Genomic DNA, 23,133 nt, shown 5'->3' on the forward strand with positions numbered 1-23,133 from the left:
TGGGGGCACTGGGAATAGGCTTGCTGGGGGCACTGGGAATAGGCTTGCTGGGGGGCATTGGGAGGGAGCTTACTGGGGGCACTGGGAGCAGGCTTACTGGGGGGCCATTGGGAGGGAGCTTGCTGGGGTCAGCCCATGGGATGCTGGTGGGTCTGGGCTGGAAGACGCTCCTTCGGGTCAGCCCCAGGGATGCTCCTTCATCACCGGCTGCAGCAGTGCCAGGCTGGCCCCGCCCCCCCGCATTGGCCCCACCCCTTGTTCCAGCAGGCCAGGAGGTGATTGGCTCAGGCAGGAGGGGTGGGGCTGGGTGGGCGGAGTCTTTGGGTGACAGGTATATAAGGCGAGGGAGGGCTGGTAGGAGCGATTCAGTGGAGAGGTGCTGGTGGTGAGTGGGGGTGGGGATGGGGATGGGGATGGGGATGGGGATGGGGATGGGGATGGGGATGGGGATGGGGATGGGGATGGGGATGGGGATGGGGATGGGGATGGGGATGGGGATGGGGATGGGGATGGGGATGGGGATGGGGATGCTCCACAGGACCCCACCCAGTCGGTTCCTAGCTGAAGGTATCCCTACAGCAACAGGGTTGGCGTTGCCACCATGGGTGCCCCTAATTCCCCAAAGCCTTTCTTGCCCCCCCCCCTCCCCCCAACCCTGAGGGGCCGGGGTGAGGGTGCAGCCCTGTGCCTGTATCTCGCCTTTGCTCCAGCGCTGACTCAGGGCCCCACGTGCCGCTTTGCGCAAGAGCCGCGCTGGCAGGCAGACTCTGCCCGGGCGGCTGCCACCATCCTGGTCCCGGCCAAAGGGCAGGCGCAGCCCTTGCGTAAAGGCAGCCGTGCCGGGGCGCTGGCTCACCGCTGTGCCGGAGCCAAACCTGGGAGGTGCTGGTGGGAAGGGGTCACCTGGAGCGAAGAGGAGCTGGACAAGACCACCCCTGCCCAGGGCTGAATCCTTCTTTCCCGGCAGGCTGGACCGTGCTCCTTGCAAAGATGGATTATGCCAAGTCCCTGAGCCTGCGCCTGGCTGCCCCCGTCTCAAAGTAAGTGCTGGGGAGCCATCGTCCCCGGGGTGGGGGACATCGGAACCCTCCCTGCTTTGGCTCCCCGAGTGGATGTGCTGCTCCCCACTGAGATTTGGGGGTGGCTAGCACTGCCTGGGGCTGGCGGTGGGTCTCAGGACACCCCCATCCCTCCATCCTTCCCCAGATGTGTCTCGGCAAGTGCCTCCATGACCCAGCAGCTACTGTCGAGCCCGGCCCCGCGACCCCGACCCTACCGCGTCTGCAACTGGGACCGCAGCCTGCGCAAGGGCATCATGGCACAGAGCCTCGCCGAGCTGCTGCGCCAGGTGAGCCGGAGGCTGGCTGTCTGTCTGTCTGCCCTGGGGACTGTCCATCTACCTAGGTGGGTGGTGGGCTGGCTGTCCCCCAACCCCACTCACCCCCAGCACCCTCACAGGCTCAGAGCGCCCTGCTCGCCCCGGGTCCCGTCTCGCTGGTGCTGGATGAGGATGGCACCGCGGTGGAGACGGAGGCTTTCTTTCGGACGCTGGAGGAGGGGACGGTGCTGATGGCCCTGAGCAAGGGGCAGACGTGGGCTCCCTCCAAGGTGAGTGCATCCCTGGGGGGGACGGGACCCTGGTTCGTCCCATCTGCATCCCACGCTGGGATCGGTGGGGAGATGATGTGATGCTTGCTGGGAGGTACCTGGGATGCTGGGTGAGGTGGGACTGGGAGGGCGGGGGGGGGGTGCTACCGGGTAACCCTGGTCCCGCTGTCCCCTAGACGCCTGGCTACCAGCTGAGCCTGTCCCGCAAGCCCCCTCGGAGGATCGACGTCGCCTGCGTCACCTTCGACCTCTACAAGACCAGCCCGCGGGACCTGGGCTGCCTCAACGTCAAAGCCACGCTCTACGGCACCTACAGCATGTCCTACGACCTGCGCTGCTACGGGGCCAAGCGGCTGATGAAGTGAGTGCTGGGGTGGGCTGGAGATGACTCCGGCAGTTGGGGATGCTGCAGTGGGGGACCAGCCCCGCTGTCCATACCCTCAGTGGGGTGCAGGGAGGGATGCTCACCTGCTTCTTCCCTGCCCAGGGAAGCCCTGCGCTGGATGCTCTTCACCATGCAGGCCACCGGCCACGTCCTGCTCGGCACCTCTTGCTACATGCAGCAGCTCCTGGATGCCACGGAGGAACCGAAGGAGACTGAGAGCAGCCCAGCGCTGCGAAGCCCCCTGCCCTGCAGCCTCCCACCCCTGCCCCGCAGGAAGACGCTGCAGTGAGGGTTGGGTGCCCTGTCCCGTCGTGTCCCCCCCCCCCGTCACTCCCACCCCATCCCTGGGGGTCCCAGCACCCCACTAGGTCAATGCCTGGGGAGAGGCTGCCACGGTGCCTGGGACAGCCTCTCCTTGCACCCCGCTGGCTAAGCATGGCCAGCTCTTCTCTGTAAGATCTGCTGCTCTGTAAATATATTTATTTAAGTAAAGCTCTGCTGCTTTCAGCTACGGTTCATCTCATCTTTGCTGGGGTGGGGGTGAGCGAGGAGGTTCAACCCCTTGCTCTACTTGGCGCTCTGGGGCTGTGCTGGGCAGTGGTGCAAGAGCGTGCAAGGAGGGGACCTGTCGCAAGCCTTCCCCAAGGGAGCTGCTGCCTTCATCCTCCTCCCCACCACCCCAGTGCCCTGGAACAGAGCCGGGACCCCCCCCCCCCCCAGCACCGCAGGCAAGCCTGGAGGAGGGGATGGTGCTGAGAGGCTTCTTCACCCCGAACCTACTTGCCTGTGGCAGCTGCCCCCAAACCTGTTCTTGCTCCCTTTAAAGGGATGAAAGCCACCTCTCCCCTGTGCCGGCAGTGGTCCTGCTGCTCGGGACCCCCACTGCGCCATTGGCACCCAGAGCAGGGCTGGCACGGAGCCTTGTGGGTGGGTGTTTTTGTCCCTGGGGTCCCCAACCCCCCCAATCTTGGCAGCCCCACGCAGGGGGGAGCTGCTGCAACCCCAGCCTTGCCCAACGCTGCGGGACAGCAACCTCCCCACAGCTCCAGGGCTACCAGACTGGGAAACGACCCAGAGCCTGGGCTGACACTGGGTTATACTGACCTGGCACTGGGGGGGACTGTCCCCCCCCCCATGGGAGATGGGGAGCCCAGACTGGGTCCTTCAAGCGCAAGCCCTGCCAGCCAGGGTGGGCAAGCTGGGAGGGAGGGGAATGACCCACGCTGCCCACCCTGAACGGTACTGGGAAGCACTGGGGCGAGCTGTGGGCAGGTGAGAAGCCGTGTTTAGGGGGATTCCCCCCCCCCCGGTGATGCACTTGCAGGGGACAGGGGACCTGAGCCACGCTCACCTGGGGACCCCACCGCAGGGGTCTGGGGCTCCAGCATGGGAACAGCTACCGTGGCAAAGCCCAGAGCTGGGCTCGGGGCAGCACAGCCCACCTGTGGCTGTGGAGGCTTCATTAGCCAGATAATTAACAGACAAACGCGTGACACCTGGGGTGAGGCGGGTGCTGGGGATGCCACGCTCTGCCCCGCTATCGCAGGCTGCCCCTGCCACCCTGGGGCTATACATACCCCATGTCCCCGTCCCCAGCCCGATACCCCCGACCCCACAGGGTGACGGTGGTCCCGCCGGCTCCCGCAGCACCCCCCCACCCGCACGCAGGCGGCAGCCTGGCTTTATTAGACATTATTTATTTCTGTACACGCTTATACACACGGTTCCCAGGGTGGTTTCGTCCTCGCCTTCTTCAGTGCCGTCTCCTTGCAGGGTCCGGTCTGCGGTGGGGGGCACCCACACGCTTCGTAGGGTGCCTGGGGCCAAGCCCAGCTGTGCCGTGCCCCCTCCCCATCCCTGTAGTGTCTACCTGGGGGGGGGGCAGAGCCCCCCCCGGCTGGGGCAGGGCCATGCACCTTCCCCCTGCCTCAGTTTCCCCGCGGCATCGGCCCTGGCTGCGGCAGGGGCAGAGGTAGGGGCTCTCCATGCACCATGGGCCTGGGGGGGGCCGGCCCCCCCGCCAGCACCACGCTCCCACCCCCCCCACACCCCGCAGCGTCCTTGGCCCGGGACGGACGGGACCCCCAACCCGGGGCGAAGTTCGGTGATACCGGAGGGACCTCTGGATGCTGAAGCCGCCCCGGGGGTCCTCCATCACCCCGACCCCTGCAAGGGGGTTGTGCTGGCCATCGGTTCTGGGTCCCCCAGCCCCTGCAGCCCCCCTTCCCCCAACCCGAGCGGTGGGGGGGGGGCAGTGGGGAGGGGGGGCTTTACTTGACGTGCTCAGCAGCGTGGGAGGAACAATAATACTTCTTGTGGGCGATGAAGGTGGAGAGGCTGCTGAACTTGATGTTGCAGAGGCGACAGTACCTGTGGTTGCCGTTGGGCACGGGGCCGGGCACAGCCTTGGCCGGGGGGGTCTGCACCCCCCTGTCCGTGTAGGCGGGGGGGGTAGGGGGCTTGCGGGCGGCTTCCCGCAGTCCCTCGGGGGCTCCGGGTGAAGCGGGGGGCCGGGGCGAGGCGGGGGGCCGGGGGCTGCCGCCGCCGCCATCCCGCCCCTCCTTGCTATTGAAGCTGTCCTGGCGGAGACGGGGGGCTGGCGGGCGGGGGGGCGACGCCGCGGGCAGCGGGGCTTCGGGCGTCCTGCCGGCACCGGGCACCGGGACGTCGGGGACCCCCTGCCCGGTCACCGCCGGTTTGGCCACGAAAAGCCCGTGGGCGTTACGGAAGTGCTCGAGGAGGTCGCCCTTGACGGCCCCGTTGAGGGGACAGTAGGGACAGGCGGAGAGGGGTCCCTTCGCCCCCAGGGGCGGCAGGGGACCCTTGGGGTGACGCTGCAGCGTGTCCGCCCCGGACGCGCCGGGGTAAGGGACGCCGGGGCTCCCCGCCGCCGGAGCCGCCCTCGCCCGCGCGCCTTCGGGGTCCCCCTCGCCGGGGCTGCCGGGGCTGCGTCGGCCCTTGAGGGGGGCTGGCACGGCCCCCTTCATCTTCTGGAGGTGCTCGAGGGTGCGGGGCTGCAGCGGGGTGGCCGGGCACTGGTACTTCTTGTGGGCCAGGTAGCTGTCGAGGCTGTGGAAGCTGATGCGGCAAGCGGTGCATTCGTGGTAGTCGGCCAAGGGCAGCAGCGGTGCCGGCGCGGGTTCGCCCTGCCGCCGCGGCTTCTTGCTCAGGTCGATGGGACCGTCGGCGTCCGGGCTGGAGCGGGGCGAGGGGGCAGCCCCCGGCGGGTCGGGGGCCGGCGACGGGTCGGGCGCCGGCGGGGGTTCGGCGGGGCGCCGAGCGGCCCCGTGGATCTCGTAGAGCTTGCGGCGTTTGCGGGTGCGGAGGGGTTGGGGCAGGAAGGGGATTTTGGGGGCGCTGGGGCGGCGGAGGGGGGGGTCGTGGCGGGAGGCGCAGTAGAAACGCTTGTGGACCACGTAGGTCTCGTGGCGGCTGAAGCGGATGTTGCACGCCTCGCACAGCGTCTTGCTGGGGTCCTCGTCCCCCTCGTCCCCCGCCGAGCTGCCGGGGCTCTGGCTGTCCTCGCTGCACCGCCCCGACCCCCCCTCCGCCTCAGGGGACCCCGCTTTGCCGCTCCCCTCCTCCGCCTTCGCCTCCGGCGCGCCGGCCGGCGGCGCGGCATCCCGGCCGGCGTCCCCGTCCCCCGCCGGCGTCCCCTGCCCGTCGCCCGCCGGGGGGGACAGCAGCGGCCCCGGGGCGGGAGGACCCTTGGGTGCCCCGGGGGGGGCTTTGAGCTTGCGCGCCCCCGGGGGGCCGTCCTCAGCAAGGTGCCGGCTGGAGCAGTAGAGGCGCTTGTGCACGTAGTAGTTGTTGATGTTGTTGAAGGTGATCTCGCACTCGAAGCACGTGGCACCCTTGGGCGCCGGCGCGCCGGCGTAGACGGCGGGCGGCACCGCGCCGCCGTGGCCCTGCTTCAGCCGGCTGTGCACCAGCTCCGACATCTTCGCCAGGATCTCCGACGCCTGCGGCACCACCGCGGCTTCGTGGCTGAACACGTACTGGGGTAGGAAGACGGTGCCGCCGGCCGTGCCCGTCCCCGGCTCGCTGGGCACCGGGCTGGAGCCCGGCGTGGGGCTGGCGAGCTCCGACTTCACCTTCGCCGAGGGCAGGCTGCGGGGGGACGAGGTCCGGGAGCAGGCGTCGGGGCTGCCGCCCCCCTCGCCGGGGCCGCCGCTTTTTGGTGCCTCCACCTCGCTCACCGGGCTGCCGGCGGGCTCCTCCTTGATGCGGACAGCTTCGCCGGAGGAGGAGGAGGAGGAGGAGGAGGAAGAAGAGGAGGAAGAGGAGGAGGAAGAGGATGACGACGGCCCTTCGCCGTTCTGCGGCGGGGCCGGTGGCGACAGCTTGCCAGCCCTGGCGTCGGGGGGTGAGGCGGGCTGTGCCGGGGGGGGAACGGCGTCGGAACCGGGCGGTGGGGCGGGCAGGGGACCGTGCAGCACCACGTGCTGCGGCAGCGCCGGCAACGCCTCGGGCAGGAACGCCGGCAGGCTGCACTTCCGAAGGGGCGCGTTGTTCGTCTGGCTCAGCCCTGCCGAGGGGAAGAGAGGCACCGGCGTTACCCCGACATCCCCGGCACAGGGATGCTCGCCCCGTTCTCCCGCCTCCCTCCTCGCGGCCGGAGCCGTTTGGGGCCGTAGCCCTCGGTGGCGACGCCAGGCTCCGCGGCGCGCGTCCCACCGTGGCCCCACGGTACCCACCGGGGGCGAGGGGTTTGGCGGCGGGTAGGGCTGGTCCCGGCGAGAAGACCTCTCCCTTGGAGCCTGGCTGGCATATCATGTGGTTGGTGACCAAGTGGCTGTAGAGGATGTCCCTCGTGGTGGAGATGAAGCCGCAGCTGTGGCAGACGCCTGCGGGGAAGGCGGCGTGGGGCTGAGCAGGCAGGATGGCAGCCAGCGGGGCAGGGGGGGGAGACCCACGGGGAGGGAGGGGGGTCGCCGTCCTCAGGCTGCGCTGGAGGGGAATGGGACAGGGCTGTCCCCGCGGGGACGCCGGGCAGGGCTGACTCACCGTTCAGGGTGTCCGTGTGTACCTTCAGGTGACGCTCGCAGTTGGCTTTCGTGGTGAAGGCGGACAGGCAGATCAGGCAGACGAATGGCCGCTCTCCTGCAGGACGGACGGACGGACGGACGCCTCAGTGCTAAGGGAAGGGGGGTCGGGGACCGCGGGGACACCCCACGGGGCCGTGCTGGCCAGGAGGGTGCCGGCTGCGGGAAGCAGGATGCCCCCTCCCATCTTTACAGGGCTGAGACGGGGGAAGACCTACAAGCGAGCGGCCCCAAACCAGCAACCCAACTGGGAGAGAACCTCATCTAACTGGTCACCATGCTGCAGCCCCACAGACCCATTGCCCCTCCACCCAGCCGGCTCCTGGGGTCCTCGCACGTGTCCCCGGGCTGCAGCAGCGTGCCGTGCCGTACCGCTGTGGCTCCGCATGTGGATCTCCAAGGAGCTGGCGCTGGGGCAGCTCTTCTTGCACTGGGGGAAGGGGCAGACGCGCTCGTTGGGGTACGTCTCCTTGGGCTTCTCCTCCAGGGCGGGCGAGCCGGCGCTCTGCCGGCTGGCACAGTAATACATCAGGTGGGCTTGCAGGTTGCGCTCGCTCCGGTACCAGATCCCGCAGTCCTTGCACGGAAAGACGTCCTCTGCGGAGAGGAAGGGACGCGCATCGCTTGCGTGACGGGCTGGGGACCCCCGGCACGGTCCCGGCCCCGCGGGTCGCGCCGCGTGCGTGTGTCCCCCCCCCCTCCCCACGCTGCCCGTCCCCGAGGACTCACTGTTCACCACGGCGGTGGCCAGGATGGCGGCCATGCCGGCTTGCTGCGGCAGCAGCTGAATATCCGAGCGCAGCGCGGCCGGGTACGGCGACTCGCCGGGCTCCGCTTTCACCCCGTGGTGGTTGGGGATGGCCGGCGGCTCTGCCACCACGAAGGCGCACACGGCCTCGTCCTCCCGCAGGGCGCGCGTCGTCCGGCACCACAGGGCTTCATCTGGAGGTGGCGGGGAGCGGGGCGGGGGGGGGACACACAGCGGTCAGCGCCGTGACCCCCCCGCCTTGGACCCCCCCATCGTGCTGCTGCCAGCTTGGTTTTGGGTCCTGCCGTTCCCCCTTTCTGCCCTCGTCCCCCTTCTCCCCTGGCAGCACCCAGGGTTTGCTCCTGGCCATGGCTGAGCCCCAGCCTGCCTGGAGATGGCGGTGTCTGCCCGTGCCGGAGCGCTGCCTGGCACAGCCCTGCCTGCCCAGGAGGCTGCTGCTCCGATGCTTGCACCCACGCTCGCACTAATGCTCGCACGGAGCCTTGCACCGATACGCGCCGCGACGCTCGCGCCCGTGCGGCAACGCTCGCACCGGTGGCTGGTGCCCAGTCTCGCACCGATGCCCGCGTGGAGGCTCGCGCCGCGTCTCGCCCTAATCGCACGCAAGCGATGCGCCAACGCTTGCGCCAACGTTTGCGCCAGGGTCTGCGCGCTGGGACCCTCCTTCTATCCCCCCCCCCCGCCCCCAGCAAGCCACCCAGCCGGGGAGGGCTGGGACAGGGGACAAGCCCCAGGGACGGCCAGCGGCGGCTCACGGAGGAGGTGGAGGAGCAGACGCTGCCCCAGCAGACGTGGGGGGCCCACGGGGGTGCTGGGACGGTTGGGGGACAGGGACCCACGGCGGCGGGCTGGGGGCACGGATGGTGCTGGGACGGTTGGGGGACAGGGACCCGTTCCTCGGCGGCAGCACCCCTTCCTTCACCCAAGCGCCGAGGCGGCCATCCCCGGCTGCCCCCCCCACCACCCCGAGACCCCTCCTCGGACGCGGGGACGCGTGGCACCGGTACCGACCCTTCCTGTAGATCACGGCGTTGGCGTCGGAATCTCCGGGCACGAGGGGCAGCCGGGACAGCCAGCAGCTCTCGTCCCCCAGCACCAGCGTCACGGGTGGGCTCTGTCAGAGGGCAGGGAGAGGGGGGTGAGCACCGCTCCCCAAAACGGGGCTGGGGTCAGGGTGGGGGGGCTGGCGGTGGCGGGGTCGCGGTTCTCCCCGCTCAGCCCGCGCCCGGCTCTGCCTTCCCGCATCTCTAATGAATATTAATGAGCAGAAGGGAGGGGGGGGGGTGGAAATTAATCTGCCTGATCCTCTGATGGCTGCTGCGGTAACGATATGAAATCTAATTATTCGTCCCAATATTTCTAAACCCTCCAACTCAGCCTGACAGTCGCAGCCGGTTGAGGCCTTATCACCGCCAGGAGCCGAGTGCCGGCAGCGTGATAAACCCCACGCGCACGCGCGTGCAGGCGCTCGCACACGCGTGTGCACGCCCCGGGGGGTGCACAGGCAGAGCCCGCACGCTGCTGCTGCTGCTGCTGCTGCTGCAGGAAAACCCACCTGCCCCTGCTGCAAGCGGGTGGGAAATGGGGCTGGGGGCTTAGGGACCCCCCCTGGATCGGATGCAGGGATGGGTGCTGCTGGTGGCACATGGGCTGAGCTCCCTTGGGGACCGTGGTGGCCCCTCCACGTCCCGTGCGGCGGCTGGGAGGAAGAGGAGGGTCTCTGGCAGAGCTTTGGCAGATTTGCTCCATGCATGGGGGCACCTCTGGGTGCTCCCAGCACCCCAAAGGCGGTCCCAGCACCCCAGGGTGCCCGCCCTGGCTCCCCTCGGTGGCCCCAGCCTCTGCGCCGAGCCCTTCCTTGTTCTCCCTGGAACAAAGAGGTCAGTGTCTCCGCTCTGCACCGGCCCGATAACCATCGGAAACCCTATCTGCTCCGCATCCGCCGGGACGGTGTTATCGGGACGGCCCCATGCCCTCGCTGTCCCCCGCCGTGGGCATCGCCCCAGGGCTGGGCGGCTGGGGGGGGGATGCGGGGCAGGGATGGAGTGGTGGGGACAGCCCCAGGGCGAGCCGGCACATGGGGCTCCACTGGCCCTTGGCACCCCCGGGCTGGTGCTGCCGGTGGGTTTGCACACCCTCCCGAGCAAGGCTGGTTTTGGGGGAACCCCATGGGACCAGCTGGGGGCAGACAGGCATCCTCCTCCTCCTCCTTCTCCTCCTCCATCAGTGCACCTTCTCCTTCTCCTCCATCAGGGCAGCGATGGGCACACGCGATGCTCCATGCCACAGAAGCGTTAAAGCCACCCACTGTTCCCATTTCCCACTAAAACCCCAGGATGGGAAGATCTCCGACATGGAGATGGAGAGCAGAGCCAGGCAGGATTTGGGGGAGACCCCCTGCACCCCCCCCGCCGCCAGCAACAAAGACGAAGGGACCTGAGGGCGACAGCCCATATCAGGGATGGGGCTGCGATTCCTTCCTCGCTTCCCTGAGCAGAGATAGGGAGGGAGGCGAGCGGTAGAGGAGAGCAGGGCTGGGAATCATCAGCCGGGCTCGATAAGGGAGCTGCTGAAATGGGAGCAAAAATATTTAGACAATAAATGAAGTATCAGAAAAAAGCCGCGCATATCTTTAAGAAATCAATCATCCTGTACCGGGTGTCTGGACACACGGCGCCAACCGGGAGATAGGGAGCCAAACTGGGCAGATAAGGGTTAATCAAGGATTTAATTCGGCAAAGATAAACGGGCCTGAGCTAAAAAAAAAAGAAGAAAAAAGCGAGGGAGAGAGGAGGAGGAGGAGGAGGAGGTGGGGATGGAGCCTGGGCGAGATTCTCTGGCCTCAAAGATCCTGGGCTGGAGCTGCCCATGTGCGACTCGGAGGGGATGCGGTGGGGGAAGGACGTGGCCGGGATGCGAGGATCCAGCGCCTACAACCCCCCACGTGCACACCCCCCCACACGCACACAGCCCCGCCGCATGCACACCCACACCCACTCACGCACACCCAGCGTGCGGCCGACGGCGTGCTCCTTCACCGTGGGCTGCAGAGCCCGGGCGCTTTCCAGGCGCAACCGGAATCCCCTGGGAGCAAATTTGGGATGGGGAACCCAGATCCCATCTCCTCTGCGAGGACGGACGTGCCACCGAGCAGCCTGCTTGCCTGCAGCCATGGGCGGGAGGGGACGGCCAGCGTCCTGTCCCCCTGCGATGCTCTGATCTCGGGGCGGTGGGCAGCGTACGGCAGGGAAACCTCCCGCGCACCCAAACCAGGCGATTCCCAAGGGGTCGGGGGCTCTGGTAGGGAAAAATCCCTCCCGAACCGACTCCTCTCCCCAGACAACTTGGTTCTTCGAGACTTTCCCCACCAGTCTCCCCAGCAGCCCGCGGCAGCGTTGCTCCTTACCGTCTCGCCGTGCCCCGGCGATGCCGGTTCGCTGTGGATGCTGCCCTGGAAGGGTCCCCAGGAGAAGCCCTCGGGGAGGCTCCTGCGGGTTCGCACCCGCCTCTCCCCGTCCTGCACGGCCAGATCCAGCTCACCTGCAGGGAGAGACAGGCACAGCATCAGCACCATGCCCTCCCAGCCGGACCCCTGGCCCATGGCAGCCCCGGGTCCCTGGGGACGTGGGCACCCACTGGGAGCCGAGAGCTGCCGAGGGGTCCCCCGGGGCTGCGTGTCCATGGTGAGTGGGTGGGTGGGATCCGGCCGCTTGCCGGAGGGGTGCGGGCACGGCACGGGGGGTCCGGGCACGGCGGGAGAGCGGAAGGAGCGTTTCCCATCCCCGCACCCAAAGTCACAGCAGCTTCAGGGCTTAATGGCTTTGATTATCTGATAAGCCTCTGGTTTAATGGGTTAGATAACATGTTAATACGCTATGAAGGCTGCTCTAAAATGTTTTAACTGTGCCTTTGTCTTTCGGAGCGCAGATAAGATGGCAGGTAACCAATACGCAGATGGATGTGCGTTGGCTGCCCCTCGCCACGTGGCGGGAAGGGGCTAGACCCTGCACCCCGAAAAACCAGATGCTCTCAGAGGACAGCGAGCCAAACACCAGCTAGCCAGCGAGGCGGGGTGCCCGGAGCACCCGTCTGCAGCCGGGAAGGCTCCTAGCACCCCAGGGTGCTCCAGGGCAGAAGTGGGGTTCCCCCTACCCCCATGCCAGGGAAAAGAGCCCCCCTAAAGCCACGTGCCTGGAGCCCCATCCTTCGAGGGCACCGTGGCAGAGGCAGCCGGTGCCCGGGTCCCGTGGGCGGGGAGGAGGCTGCCCTCGTTCGAAGGCAAAATTGCTTTCAGAGCTGGGAGCGCGGGGAGGATAAAGCGATCCCATGGCTGCGGAGATTGAAATCTGATGTGTTTATTAGCCGGGCTGACATCTGGATCCTCTCGGCACTGGGGTAAGTTAAGGTGAGCGACTGGAAGCCCTGGGTGGTGAGCATGGGATTGGCGGCACCCGCGATCGCCCGCATCCCACCGTCACCCGTGGGTCCCCTCCATCCACCGAGGAAGCCCCGTGCCGCCGGGACCGTGGCTCCGAGCACGTCCCCGGGGCAGCAGCCGGTGTCCCTCGGCAAAACCAGCCGGGAGGTGGGCTGGAGAAAAAGGTCTGTGAAGGCGCCGAAGGTCCCCGAGATCTTTGGGGTCACCAGGCTGGTCCCCAGCCTCCAGCACGTGCCGGCCAACGGAGAGATGTGCTCTGCCCGCAGGCTCCTCTGCCCTGCCGGGGTGCAGGCAGGGCTGCCTGCCTTCCCCTTTCTGGCAGCACCTCCTGCCCGCGGTGCCTTTGACCCGGGAGCCCTCGGCGCTGGCTTGGAGCCAGCACCCTCGGAAAGCCACCCCGGCCGTGGGGATCCTGGCTTTGTGTTTCTAGCTGGGATTTCATCCCCAGCAAAGCGGTTTTCGGGAGTGAGCACGGTGCCGGCATCCTCCTGCCCGTGCCCCTGCTGGTTCCATCTCAGGACAGGGAGGAGGAGGGCAGAAGGCTGGGGTCTTTGAGGAGCCGATGGGATTTATTCCCTGGCACAAACCGATGCCAAGGAGGGGCAGCAGCAGCCCCTCGCCCGGCTGGTCCCTCCCATGAAAACCCCAGGGGGCAGGCAGGGAGCAGAGCCACCGGGCAGGATGCGGCCATCAGCGTGGCCTCGGGGCTGAGCGGAACCCTTGCACGGTGCACATCTCTCCACATTTCCAACACTCGGCTCCTGGCTGACTCCCGACATGCTGCCAGGGCGCCGTGCTCCCTCCAGCCCCTCCATCGCGGTCCCACCATCCCCAGGTCACCGGTCCTCATCCCTCCGGCTCTGGGGAGGGGACAGTAAACCCCCAAATCCCCAGGAGAGCCCCAGCAGTGGTGGCTCCCCTCTAGCTTTGCCATCCCGTATAGCCTGGCTGCTTTTGGGGAACGGAGCCCAACCGCCTCCTCCCCCCACCCCATGCCCCCCCCCTTTTTTGCCCCCCCCTTCCCCCCGTCTCACTGGTAATCAGCGGCGTTTGGGTCAGGAGACCATGTCTCTGAGATAAGAGCGTTCGCCTGACACTTCCCATGTCAGAGCACTTCATCTTCTGTGTATCAATCCCCAGCAGAGAAAACACGCAGGCGCTGATAAAGAGAAAACCGTTCCAGACAGGGGGACAAAAATAGTGTTGCCGGAGCTGGCCCCGCTCCCCGTCAGCGCCTGATGGCCACGGCACCGGCCGGTGACCCAAGCCACCAGTGTCACCCCAAAAACGGGGCGGCGGTGAACCCCCGGCGCTGAGCGGTTCTCCGGCTGGATGGGTGTCCCTGTGCCCGGCCAGGGATGCTGCCGGAGCCCCTGCGGTACCCGCCTGCCCCCACGTCGATACGGCCAGAAAAAAGAGGAGGAAAATGGTGATTTCCAAATTAAACACATGGCATCGCTGCGCTGCTTCCCTGGCACGGGGGAAACGGTGCCGAGCTGGGATGGGGCAAACTGGGAGATGCTGCGCGTTCACCTTGTCTGGGCTTTGGGAACAAAGCCCAAAGCGAGCGAGCAAGCCGTGTCCCCACGCGGGGACAACCACGCAGCGGGGAGCGAGCCCCATCCCTGCGCTCTGACGGCGCCGGATTCGGCCACATCGCTCCGCCTGCAACCTAGGGAGGTTGGGAAAAGCCGACACCAGCCCGTGGGGTGTCCCGGGTGACCCCCCCAGCAGCCTCCCCGGCGAGCGGCGAGGAGCGAAGTCCACGGGCGCGGGTCCCCTTCCCATGGGATCCCCCCCGGCAGGTGAACACCACCCTGGGTATCTCATCTGGCCATCGGTCCCTGGCCAGGCGGTGCCCCGCCGTTATCGCGGGAGGGTTTATCTCCCAGATCATTAACCAAATTGGGCAGGGACCCGACTGTTTGCTTTGGGTCGCAAAGAAAGGCAGGAGAGGAAAAAGCCCCCGGCGAGCTGGGTGCACCTGCTCGGCGCGGCAGGGACCCCGGTCCTCTGCCCGCTGCCAAAATACGGGGTGCCGGGGCTGCTCCCTGCCCCCCAGGACTGACAGCGCCTGCTCGCCCCGTGCTGCGCCTCCGCTTATCTCCCCATCGAGAGATTTCAAAGAAATAGGCTGAGCTGTGCCGGAGAGCCAAGATTAATCCTCTCATCACACTGCGGCCACGTATCGGGCAATCAATGGCTGAGAAGGCACGGCTGGTACCTGAGTCGCTGGGGGTCCCGGGTGGGCGTATGGGCAAGGATGAAGCCTGCGGGGATGCACAGTGCCAGTGAGGCACCACCGCGCAACACGGCTGCATTTTCCTCCGGCACGGGGTGAACGCAGGACTGGGATGCGATAAAGATGAACTTCTGCAAGAGCCCATCTGCAATGCGACCCACAGCATCCTTACGGCCGGGGAAATAAATAGCATCCCCTTGCCCCAACCGCATCTGTGTGACTTTAATCAAATCCGAATGAACCCGCTCTGCCCCTCCGTGGGGATCCGGGCTCGGAGGTCCCCGCAGTGTTTGCAGCTGCCTGGATACTATCTGGATAAATACCGCTATCGGGGTGTCACGGGACCGCATCCCAGCATCAGCCGCACCGCATGCCACTCCTATTAATATAGCGCTTTATGCCCGGCCCAGGGGGCTGCCAGCCCTGGGGGGCCACGACACCGGGTACGGCACCCGCATGAGCCCTGGTGATGCAGAGCCTGGGAGAAAGGGGCTGAACTGGTGGTCTCTGTTCCCATCCCAGCACGTGCGCAATGTCCCCGTGGCACAGGAACCCCCAGGAAGGAGGGAGGATGGATGGATCCATCCATCCATCCATCCATCCATCCATCCATCCATCCATCGGTACTCAAGCTCCCATGGCTCTCCCGCTCCCGCCCGGGCAAAGCCAAGCTGGAGAAGCCCCGACTCCCCCGGCAGCCCCGGTCCCGCCGCACGCCCCAGCTGCTGTTTTTAGAAGCGGCGAGTGCACGGCGGAAGGAATAAATCCTGACAACTCAACTAGTGAAATGATGTGATGGCACCGCTCCGATAAGATGGAGGGAGCCGATTGGGAAGAGTCTTAAGCTGTGAACACGCAGCATCTCCACTCTTCACCTCCGCTCACAAAGGGAAATCTCTCCAAAGGGGCTAAGGAGATTATCCCGGCTTTGCCGTCCCGGGTGCTCGAGTAATCAGGGCAGCCTTGGGGACGACAAAGGAGCGAGGAGGGTTTAAATTCGAGCCTTGCTGGGCTGCGCCTGCTTGGGCTCAGCCTGGGGCTGCTCTGGCCGAGCTGCCGCAGACCGAGCGGGGACGGTCGTGGGAGAACCGGGCTGCTGCTGGTTCTGCCTCCCCGGCTTTGGGGTGCAGCGGGGAACCCCGCTGCCCCGGCAGGACGGGAGCTGAGGGGAGATTTCTGCCCTTATCGCTCCTGCCCATCGTTTGCAATTTATTGATTTTTTTCTTTTTTTTTTTTTTTTTTTTTTTGACAGAGTACAAAAGCAAATCTTTATCGGGCTGAACCCTGCCCCCGGTTAATGGAGGAGCTGTGACCTACCCCGGGAGAGCAAAACCGGCACTTCCCGGCATGCAGAGGGGGGGTTGGGGAGGGGAGCATTGGCACCCAGGAGGTGCTGCACCCCAAAAGGGCCGGGAAGCCCGCTCGCCAGCTGTGCTGCACAGCTGGCAGGCGCTGGCAGCGGGGTGGCCACCGGCCGTGCCACGCATTGCCCAGGGAATCGCCCTTCCCGACGCCCCACGTAAGCCGGGGTGCCCTGCCCCAGCAGGATGCGTCCCGATAAGCCTCCCCGGGACATTTGCATGCGGGGTGTTGCCGCACCTTACTGGGATGTGGCCCTGAGGGGGGGGGTCCCTGTCCCCAAGGGGTCCCCAGCCCAAGGCTGGGGTCCCCGTCCAAGGAAATAAATGGGAGCTGCGCCCACAGGGATAGGGACAGGAATAAACACTGGGAATAACATCAGAAAGCGCTCAGCGAGGGATGGGAAGGAGGAAAACTTCCCGGCTCTCCCCAGGCTGTCAGGGGGTGGCCGGACCCCTGGGCCAGGGACCCCCGTGTCCCTGTTCTGTCCCCACTCGTGGGGCTGCTGGGACCCCCTGGCTCTGCCCAGGCTGGTGCCAGGCAGCGGGCAGGGGTGCACTGGAGGGGGGGCAGGAAACCAGACAGGGGAGGGGGGAGGAAGGGGAGAAAAGGGGCCCCCGGAGCCGATGCAGAGGGTAGATATCCCCTCCGGAAAAAGAGGAGGGGACCGCATGGGGGGGGCACTGCCGCAGAGCCTGCCTGCAGGGAGGGGGAGGGAGGGCCCCCGGGGGGGCAGCACCCAGATGGAGGGGGGGGGGAGCTCAGCTTTGCACCAAACCCCCCAAAACCCACCGGTTCTCAGATCCAGCCCAGGGCAGAGCGGCAAGGCAGCAGTGATTGACAGCTGTCAGTCACCACAAGCCTGGCAGCATCGCCCTCAGGGCTCTCACCCCAAGTGCGCAAGATGTTTTTCTCCTTCCCAAGGGAAAATGGAAGGGAGGATGGGGATAGAGGCGGGGGATGCTGCCTGCACGTCTCAACATTCTCCCGGTGCTGCCTGACGCAGGGGTGTCCCTGCCAGGCTGTGGGAAAGACTGGTCAGGGTGTCCCCCCACCTCAGCACTGTCCCCAAACCAGCCTGAGCATCCCTCCACCCCAGCAGTGTCCCCAAACTAGTCAGAGCATCCTTCCACTCAGCAATGTCCCCAAACCGGTCTGAGCATCCCTTCAGCCCATCAAGGTCCCCAAACCGGTCTGAGCATCCCTTCAGCCCATCAAGGTCCCCAAACCGGTCTGAGCATCCCTTCAGCCCATCAAGGTCCCCAAAACTGTCCTGAGCATCCCTCCACCCCGCAGTGTCCCCAGACAGAGGCCGAACAGATAGCAGGGACCTGCTGGTACAGACCCCAGCAGGGATGGGGTCCCCTTTGAAATCCCCAATCCAGGACAGATGCCACCACCTCTGCTGGGACCTTCCCCATCCTGATGCCAAACATCCCGCTGCCTTTGGTGCCGGCACGCGGCTTTGCCGGACACAAGCCAGGCAGGGGGTTTCAGGGGACCCCCCAACTGTTGGGGGTGCTACTTCCCTGAACCCCAACTTCTCCCCAACCCCCAGCAATCTAACACATACAAAACTATCTGCCCCTCAGCCCGGCTCCCAGTGATAAAAAGAAATAGCTGGAATAATTTTTCCCACCCACACATACCAGGGCGGAGGGGAAGGGGGAGCGATGCGGCGAGGGGCCAGCCATCCGTCCCTCCTCATCGTGTCCTGCTCGCCCCGATAATAAACCTTGAGGTTTGCAGACAAACCCCGGGCAGCCGGAGATTATTCAGGCAGGAGTCACGGCGCAGATAAACACAACCGAAGGCGAGCGGGAGGCAAAGGGGAAGGGGGAGGCGGCCGGGGGAAAAGCAAAATAAAAAAAGTTTGCAGTTTTAATTAGATGCACCAAAAATATAAGAAGTTGCTCTGTCCCATCCTGATACCCCGCATGCAGGAGTGGTGGTGAGGATGGATTTGGGGTTCATGGCTGGTCTTGGGAGAGGTGGACCTGTGCCATGCTCTGTAATTAACCCAGAGCCATCGTTACCACCTGGGAGCAATTAAATAAACCCTGAACAGATGAGCCGGCAGCGGGGGGTTGGGGGCTCAGCGAGGTGGAAATCTTGGTGGGGACCTAAACGGCGAAGCTGAAGTAGGAAAGGGGGTGAGGAACCCCCCGGGAGTGACCGCCGCTCTTTTGGGGAGGGTGGGGGGACATGGCTGCGGGGGACAAGGCAAAAGCCGCCCTGGGTTTGGCTCCATCTGCTCCATCCCTTGCCTATCGGTGGCCTGGCAGTGTCCCCACAGGGACAAAAGCAAAAAGCTTCATCCTACCTTGTAGAAAGGCAAGCACCAGCCGGGCTTCCCAGGGGCTGCAGCCTCCGGGCAGCTCCCCGCGGGGATTCTCTAGTGTCTCGTACTGCGGTTGAGCAGCTCGTCCCTCAGCAGGGCTCTGCTCTCCTCCATTTCTCAGTCCCAACACCGCTTTCGTGATATTTGTTGGAGCTTTTCACCTTACACCTCTGGGAAAATTGGCCAGACTTGGTGAGGGTGGCTGGGCAGCAATGGGGCAGGAGGGGACAGCCCTGGGAGGGGAGCTGGAGGCTGTGGGTGCTCCCAAAAGTCTCCACTACTGGCCCCGCTCCAGAGCAAACAAAAATGAATAGGAAAGATGGAAACCTGGGGCATGGCAGAGAGCTGCTGGCGGGGTTGTGGGGAAAGGTTTGAGGGAATTTGGGGTGGTTTGGGGGAATTGGGGAGGATGTGCATCCCCCCTCCGGACTCGCTAGCGGATGAAGCGGTTGGCACGAGTGGGCACGAAGCACGGCCACGCTCCATCCCGGGATCCCATCGGGAAGCAGAACCGAGTCGGGGTGTCTCAGCACCCCGGCCGAAGGGGCAGCACATCTGTAAAGGCTCCCAAGTCAAGGACTACAGCCTCCAGCTCCCAGGGATTTGCACATCAGCTGGGCGAGCGGCAGCCCCCTCCAGCAAACAAGGTCATTTCAAAGATAAAACAAAATACTCCTTCTCCCTCGCCGGCACGCGGGGCCGAGGAGCCCCAAGGTGAGGTCCCGGCACGCCGCGTCCCCACGCTACCAAGCCTCCGGCACGGCAGCAATTTTGGAGACCCAGAGGGTAAAGCCATAGAGGGGGGGCTTAGCCCCGTAGCCCCCCAAAAAGGGCCAGGGGAAGGTGAGAAGCCCCCAGGGCACAAACAAAGGCGCCCGGAGCCGTCCGCTTGCCCCCCCCCATCCCGTGCCGCATCTTCGCGGCTGCCATTGCTGACATACGGCGGATCCTGCCAGATAAAAAAGAAAATTCAGGCTGCTCAGAGTTTCCCTTTTCGCCAGCTCCATCCCTGATAAGTGCAGAGCCTGCAGAGCGCCTGATAGACGGGCTATCGCGGCGGTTGGTGCGAAAGGAACACCCTATCGCTGCAGCATCGCCGGACCGCCATCAACTCCCAGCCACACAGAAATTAATACCACTCCAATTACCAGAATAGAGATGGGCTGGGAGAAGGCGATAATAAAATCTCTTTTACATAAAGAATGCAAATAACCCGCTCCGCCGAGGGAAGGTGGGGGGGGGTGAAGGGGAGGCATGGCCAGAGCCGAGGCTTCGTGGTCCCTTTTGGGGAGCCCGTGGTCGACGGTCCTGCTGGGATACGGGGCTCCGCGGTGCCGTGACCCCCGGGATACTGGGACGCCCGTGGGTTTGGCATCGCAGCCCCCTCCCGCCCTACACCGGGATGCCAGCCCAAGAGCCGGGGGCAAAGGGCTGGGGAGCAGATAAGGAGGAGCCGGGGGTGGCCTCGCAGCTCCTTCCTGGCCGGCACGCAGGAAGGGCCGGGATATCAGCGGGGCTGGCGAGAGCTTCCCCTCGGATGGGGCGGGAAGGGAGAGCGGAGCCACGGCTCCCCGCCGCACCGTGGGGATTTTGGCAGCTGCGGGAGCACGTGCGCTGCCGGCCGGCGTTTCTCAGGGCTTCTCCATCGCCCAGCCCACGCGGGAGGCTGGCGGCTTTGGGGAAACGCGGGGATCCCCTCGTTGCGTCCATCACAGAAGGGCGATCGCTGTCCCGCATCACGGTCACCCCTTCCCATCGCGCGCTGCTCCGAAACCGAATCCACCGGCATCGCCTAGCCGGGAGGTCCCCTGGGAACAGGGTGGGGGGCTGGCAGCACGAAGGGGGCCCGAAATACGGCACATCCACCCTTGGGGGGGTCTCAGTTCCCCATCCCGGACCCGTCTCCGTCCATTCGCCGGGTGCCGTCCCCAGCGGACGGGCACCCGCAAACCCAATCTGGGCGGCGGAACCCCGACCGTAACCCCATCGGCGGGTCGGTTTGGAGATAGCAGGGCGATAGGGCGCGGGGTACCCACACGGCACGCCTGGCCCCGCCGGGCTGCCAGGGCGCTGGCGGCCCCGGCGCGGAGATGCCGAGGGGGAGATAGACAGCTGTATTTGCTCCTTGGGGTTTTGATAACCATCGCGAAACCGCTCGAGCGTCGCTCTTGTGGTTGCCAGGATGTTTGCAAAGGGCCCTCGCGAGCACGGGGTGATGCAGGATGGGGTCCAAACCTGCCCTGCGCCGGGGAGCGCGATGCCAGCCATGGTGCCGGCATCCCCGCCGCTCCCGGCTCGGTTTTTACCACCGAGGTGAAAACGCTGGGGACGTGGGGGACCACAACCATCATCGCGTATCTCCTCTCTCAGCAGAAGTGCTGGCATTTGCAGCCTGCCCAGCTCCCAGTGCTCCCAGTCCTCCTCATACTGGTTTTTGCAAGAGGTGGCGAATGCCTGGGGGCTGCTCCGGCTGCTCCAGCCCACGGTCCAGCCAGGACGGAGTGGGATGACCAGCCGCACATCGGGGACTCACCTGGCCCGTTCCAGGTGTCCAGCTCCTGCGGGTTTTCTCCAGGATCCGGCTTCTCCGGCTCCTTCGGACTCTCCGGGGCGTCTCTGGACTCTGCAGCAGGAGAGGGAAGGCAGCAGGTCACGTGCAGGGAATTTCAGAGGCAGCATCCCACGGGGGTCAGGACCAGTGGACCGGTGACACCCTGGGGCCAGGATGTGCGCGGGAAGGGGATTCACTCTTGAGGATGGGCAGGGGCGGGGGGTTCCCCCCAAAATCCCTGTGTCCCTCAAAATCCCACTGCCCAGCCGTAGGGTCCCCTGCGCCCCACGGGATGACCCGTAAGGACAGCCAAGCCCACCCACTCACCCTCCCCAGGGATTTCCCGAGCCATCCCTGGGTGGGCACCCACCTCCCACCCCCAAAACCCCCTGGACCTCTCCCATCCCACCACGGGCCCCCACGTCACCCGGTTCGGCCCCCTCCCGTCACGGCTCTATTTGTGGCGTATTCATAGCAACTTGATAACAATTATTTTCTCCATTAACTGCTGCTGGAGATGCAGCTGATAAAGCCTATCTGCATATGACAGTGTGGAAGATTAGCGCCCAAAGTACATGTTTGCCTTGGCGTCCCGGGCGGATAACCAGCGCGGAGCCCAATCGATCGGCGCCAGAGCGAACACCCAGGGGTGACGTCACCGGCATTGGAGATTATTAATACAGGTGATAAGCAGAATGATTAACATCAAATAAATCAATCACCGGGTATAAAAGTCCTATTATTTTTGGCTATAAATCAAAGTGCCTGGCATATCGATTTTTATCCATCGTGCTGAAAGCTTTAGTGGCCGTTATTGCTGCTCGGCGTTATCTCTGCTATCACCTTTTTATCGAGGCAGGCTAGTGCCAGGTGCAGCTCCGCGCCCGGGCTCCCGGCTCCCTCGCCCCCAGCCCGGCTCCCCCATCAGATAAGAGCCGCTCGCTTCTCCCTGCTGCCGAGCAAAGTTTGCCGGCGAGCCCTCCCTGCCCCGGCTATCGGGGTGCTGGCGTGGATCCCCCCCCCCCCGCCCCGCTTTCCTGGTGCATCACGGGTTGGCTCCCGTGGTTTTGGGGGAACGCGTTGCTTCCCGGGGACTGGCCGGCTCCATTAGCCGGCGCAGCCTTGCCCCGCTGCGGTTATCTCGAAGGGCACTGCAAACATTAACTGATTAGGATTTGCCCCCACCTCCACAGGAAGGAACTCAAAGGATATCTGGGGACTGTTTCAGCCCAGCCCTGAAACGCAGCCGCCTCTGGGGTGGGGCATGGCACGGCACGGCACGGCACGGCGCTGTGCGGCACGCAGCAACGGCCACGTCCCCTTACTCCCATCCGTGGCGCTGCCGGTGCCAGCGCTTGCGGCCTCGGTGGCTGCTTTGCACCCCAAGGGGTCACTTTGCATCCTGGGGGGAGTCACTTTGCACCCCAAGGGGTCACTTTGCATCCTGGGGGGAGTCACTTTGCACCCCAAGGGGTCACTTTGCACCCCGGGGGGAGTCACTTTGCACCCCAAGGGGGGAGTCACTTTGCACCCCAAGGGGTCACTTTGCACCCTAAGGGGGGGTCACTTTGCACCCTAAGGGGGGAGTCACTTTGCATCCCGGGGGGAGTCACTTTGCACCCCAAGGGGTCACTTTGCACCCCAAGGGGTCACTTTGCATCCTGGGGGGGGGTCACTTTGCACCCCAAGGGGTCACTTTGCATCCTGGGGGGAGTCACTTTGCACCCCAAGGGGTCACTTGGCATCCCGGGGGGAGTCACTTTGCATCCCGGGGGGAGTCACTTTGCACCCCGGGGGGAGTCACTTTGCACCCTGGGGTGAGTCACTTTGCACCCCAAGGGGTCACTTTGCATCCCAGGGAGGGGATCACTGTGCACCCCAAGGGGTCACTGTGCATCCTGGGGGGAGTCACTCTGCATCCCGGGGGGTCACTTTGCACCCCCACATCCCTCCGCTGTCACCGGTGGCTCAGCGCTACAGCAGGTGAAAGGTGCTGAAACGGATACAGGGTGACGGTGCTCATTAGCAGCCCTCGCGGCAAGCAACCCGCCTCCGGTTTCCAGCAGCCCCCCCGGCACGCCGTTGCCCCCCGGCCAAGCCGAGATTGCTCCTGCCCGTGCCGGCCGTGGGGATCCCCTCTGTGCCGGGGAGCATCCTCGCTCCTGGCCCGTTGCTCGCCGTCACCCCGGGACTGGGCTGCCACCAGTGGGTCCCACCACCGGCCAGAGGGTGCCCGGAGGGATGGAGCACCCCAGGAAGACTGGGGGGGGGGTCTCACTTAACCAACAGCCCAACCCTCGACGGGCGCGCAGGATGCTTCGTTTTGCTAATTAACGCCACGCACCAACAGCGGAGACGATGCTCAGGATGCCGGCGTGCCCGGCAGGTTGCTCCG

The 23,133-nt window shown here is 65.6% G+C and overlaps 2 protein-coding genes across 2 annotated transcripts in view; one reads left to right on the forward strand and one right to left on the reverse strand.

The window, feature by feature from the left end:
• The first annotated feature begins 847 nt into the window (after positions 1 to 847).
• CIDEC (cell death inducing DFFA like effector c) lies at positions 848 to 2,451 on the forward strand. Its single transcript, XM_075039859.1, has 5 exons — positions 848 to 1,040; positions 1,207 to 1,348; positions 1,459 to 1,608; positions 1,785 to 1,969; positions 2,096 to 2,451. Exons 1-5 carry the CDS (start codon positions 991 to 993, stop codon positions 2,280 to 2,282), a joined length of 714 nt encoding a protein of 237 aa, XP_074895960.1. The 5' UTR covers positions 848 to 990; the 3' UTR covers positions 2,283 to 2,451.
• A 1,234-nt stretch (positions 2,452 to 3,685) lies between these two features.
• The window catches only part of ZFPM1 (zinc finger protein, FOG family member 1), a 34,458-nt gene continuing 15,010 nt past the window's right edge, over positions 3,686 to 23,133 (reverse strand). The window contains exons 3-10 of the mRNA XM_075039858.1: positions 20,721 to 20,810; positions 11,214 to 11,347; positions 8,819 to 8,921; positions 7,768 to 7,980; positions 7,411 to 7,635; positions 7,001 to 7,096; positions 6,691 to 6,840; positions 3,686 to 6,521 (exon numbers count right to left, since the gene is read on the reverse strand). Of these exons, the coding sequence (XP_074895959.1) occupies positions 4,264 to 6,521; positions 6,691 to 6,840; positions 7,001 to 7,096; positions 7,411 to 7,635; positions 7,768 to 7,980; positions 8,819 to 8,921; positions 11,214 to 11,347; positions 20,721 to 20,810 (3,269 nt within the window). The 3' untranslated portion in view covers positions 3,686 to 4,263. The remainder of the gene's footprint in view (positions 6,522 to 6,690; positions 6,841 to 7,000; positions 7,097 to 7,410; positions 7,636 to 7,767; positions 7,981 to 8,818; positions 8,922 to 11,213; positions 11,348 to 20,720; positions 20,811 to 23,133) is intronic.

The sequence above is a fragment of the Buteo buteo genome, chromosome 11 (assembly GCF_964188355.1).
Source record: "Buteo buteo chromosome 11, bButBut1.hap1.1, whole genome shotgun sequence".
NCBI classification, from domain to species: Eukaryota; Metazoa; Chordata; class Aves; order Accipitriformes; family Accipitridae; genus Buteo; species Buteo buteo.

What these genes read in the sequence shown, in the direction of transcription:
- CIDEC (XM_075039859.1), top strand. Translation starts at nt 991, where the DNA reads ATGGATTATGCCAAGTCCCTGAGCCTGCGCCTGGCTGCCCCCGTCTCA. An exon ending in CTGGCTGCCCCCGTCTCAAA is followed by an intron (nt 1,041 to 1,206) that starts GTAAGTGCTGGG and finishes ATCCTTCCCCAG; the next exon opens with ATGTGTCTCGGCAAGTGCCT. An exon ending in GGGGCCAAGCGGCTGATGAA is followed by an intron (nt 1,970 to 2,095) that starts GTGAGTGCTGGG and finishes TTCCCTGCCCAG; the next exon opens with GGAAGCCCTGCGCTGGATGC.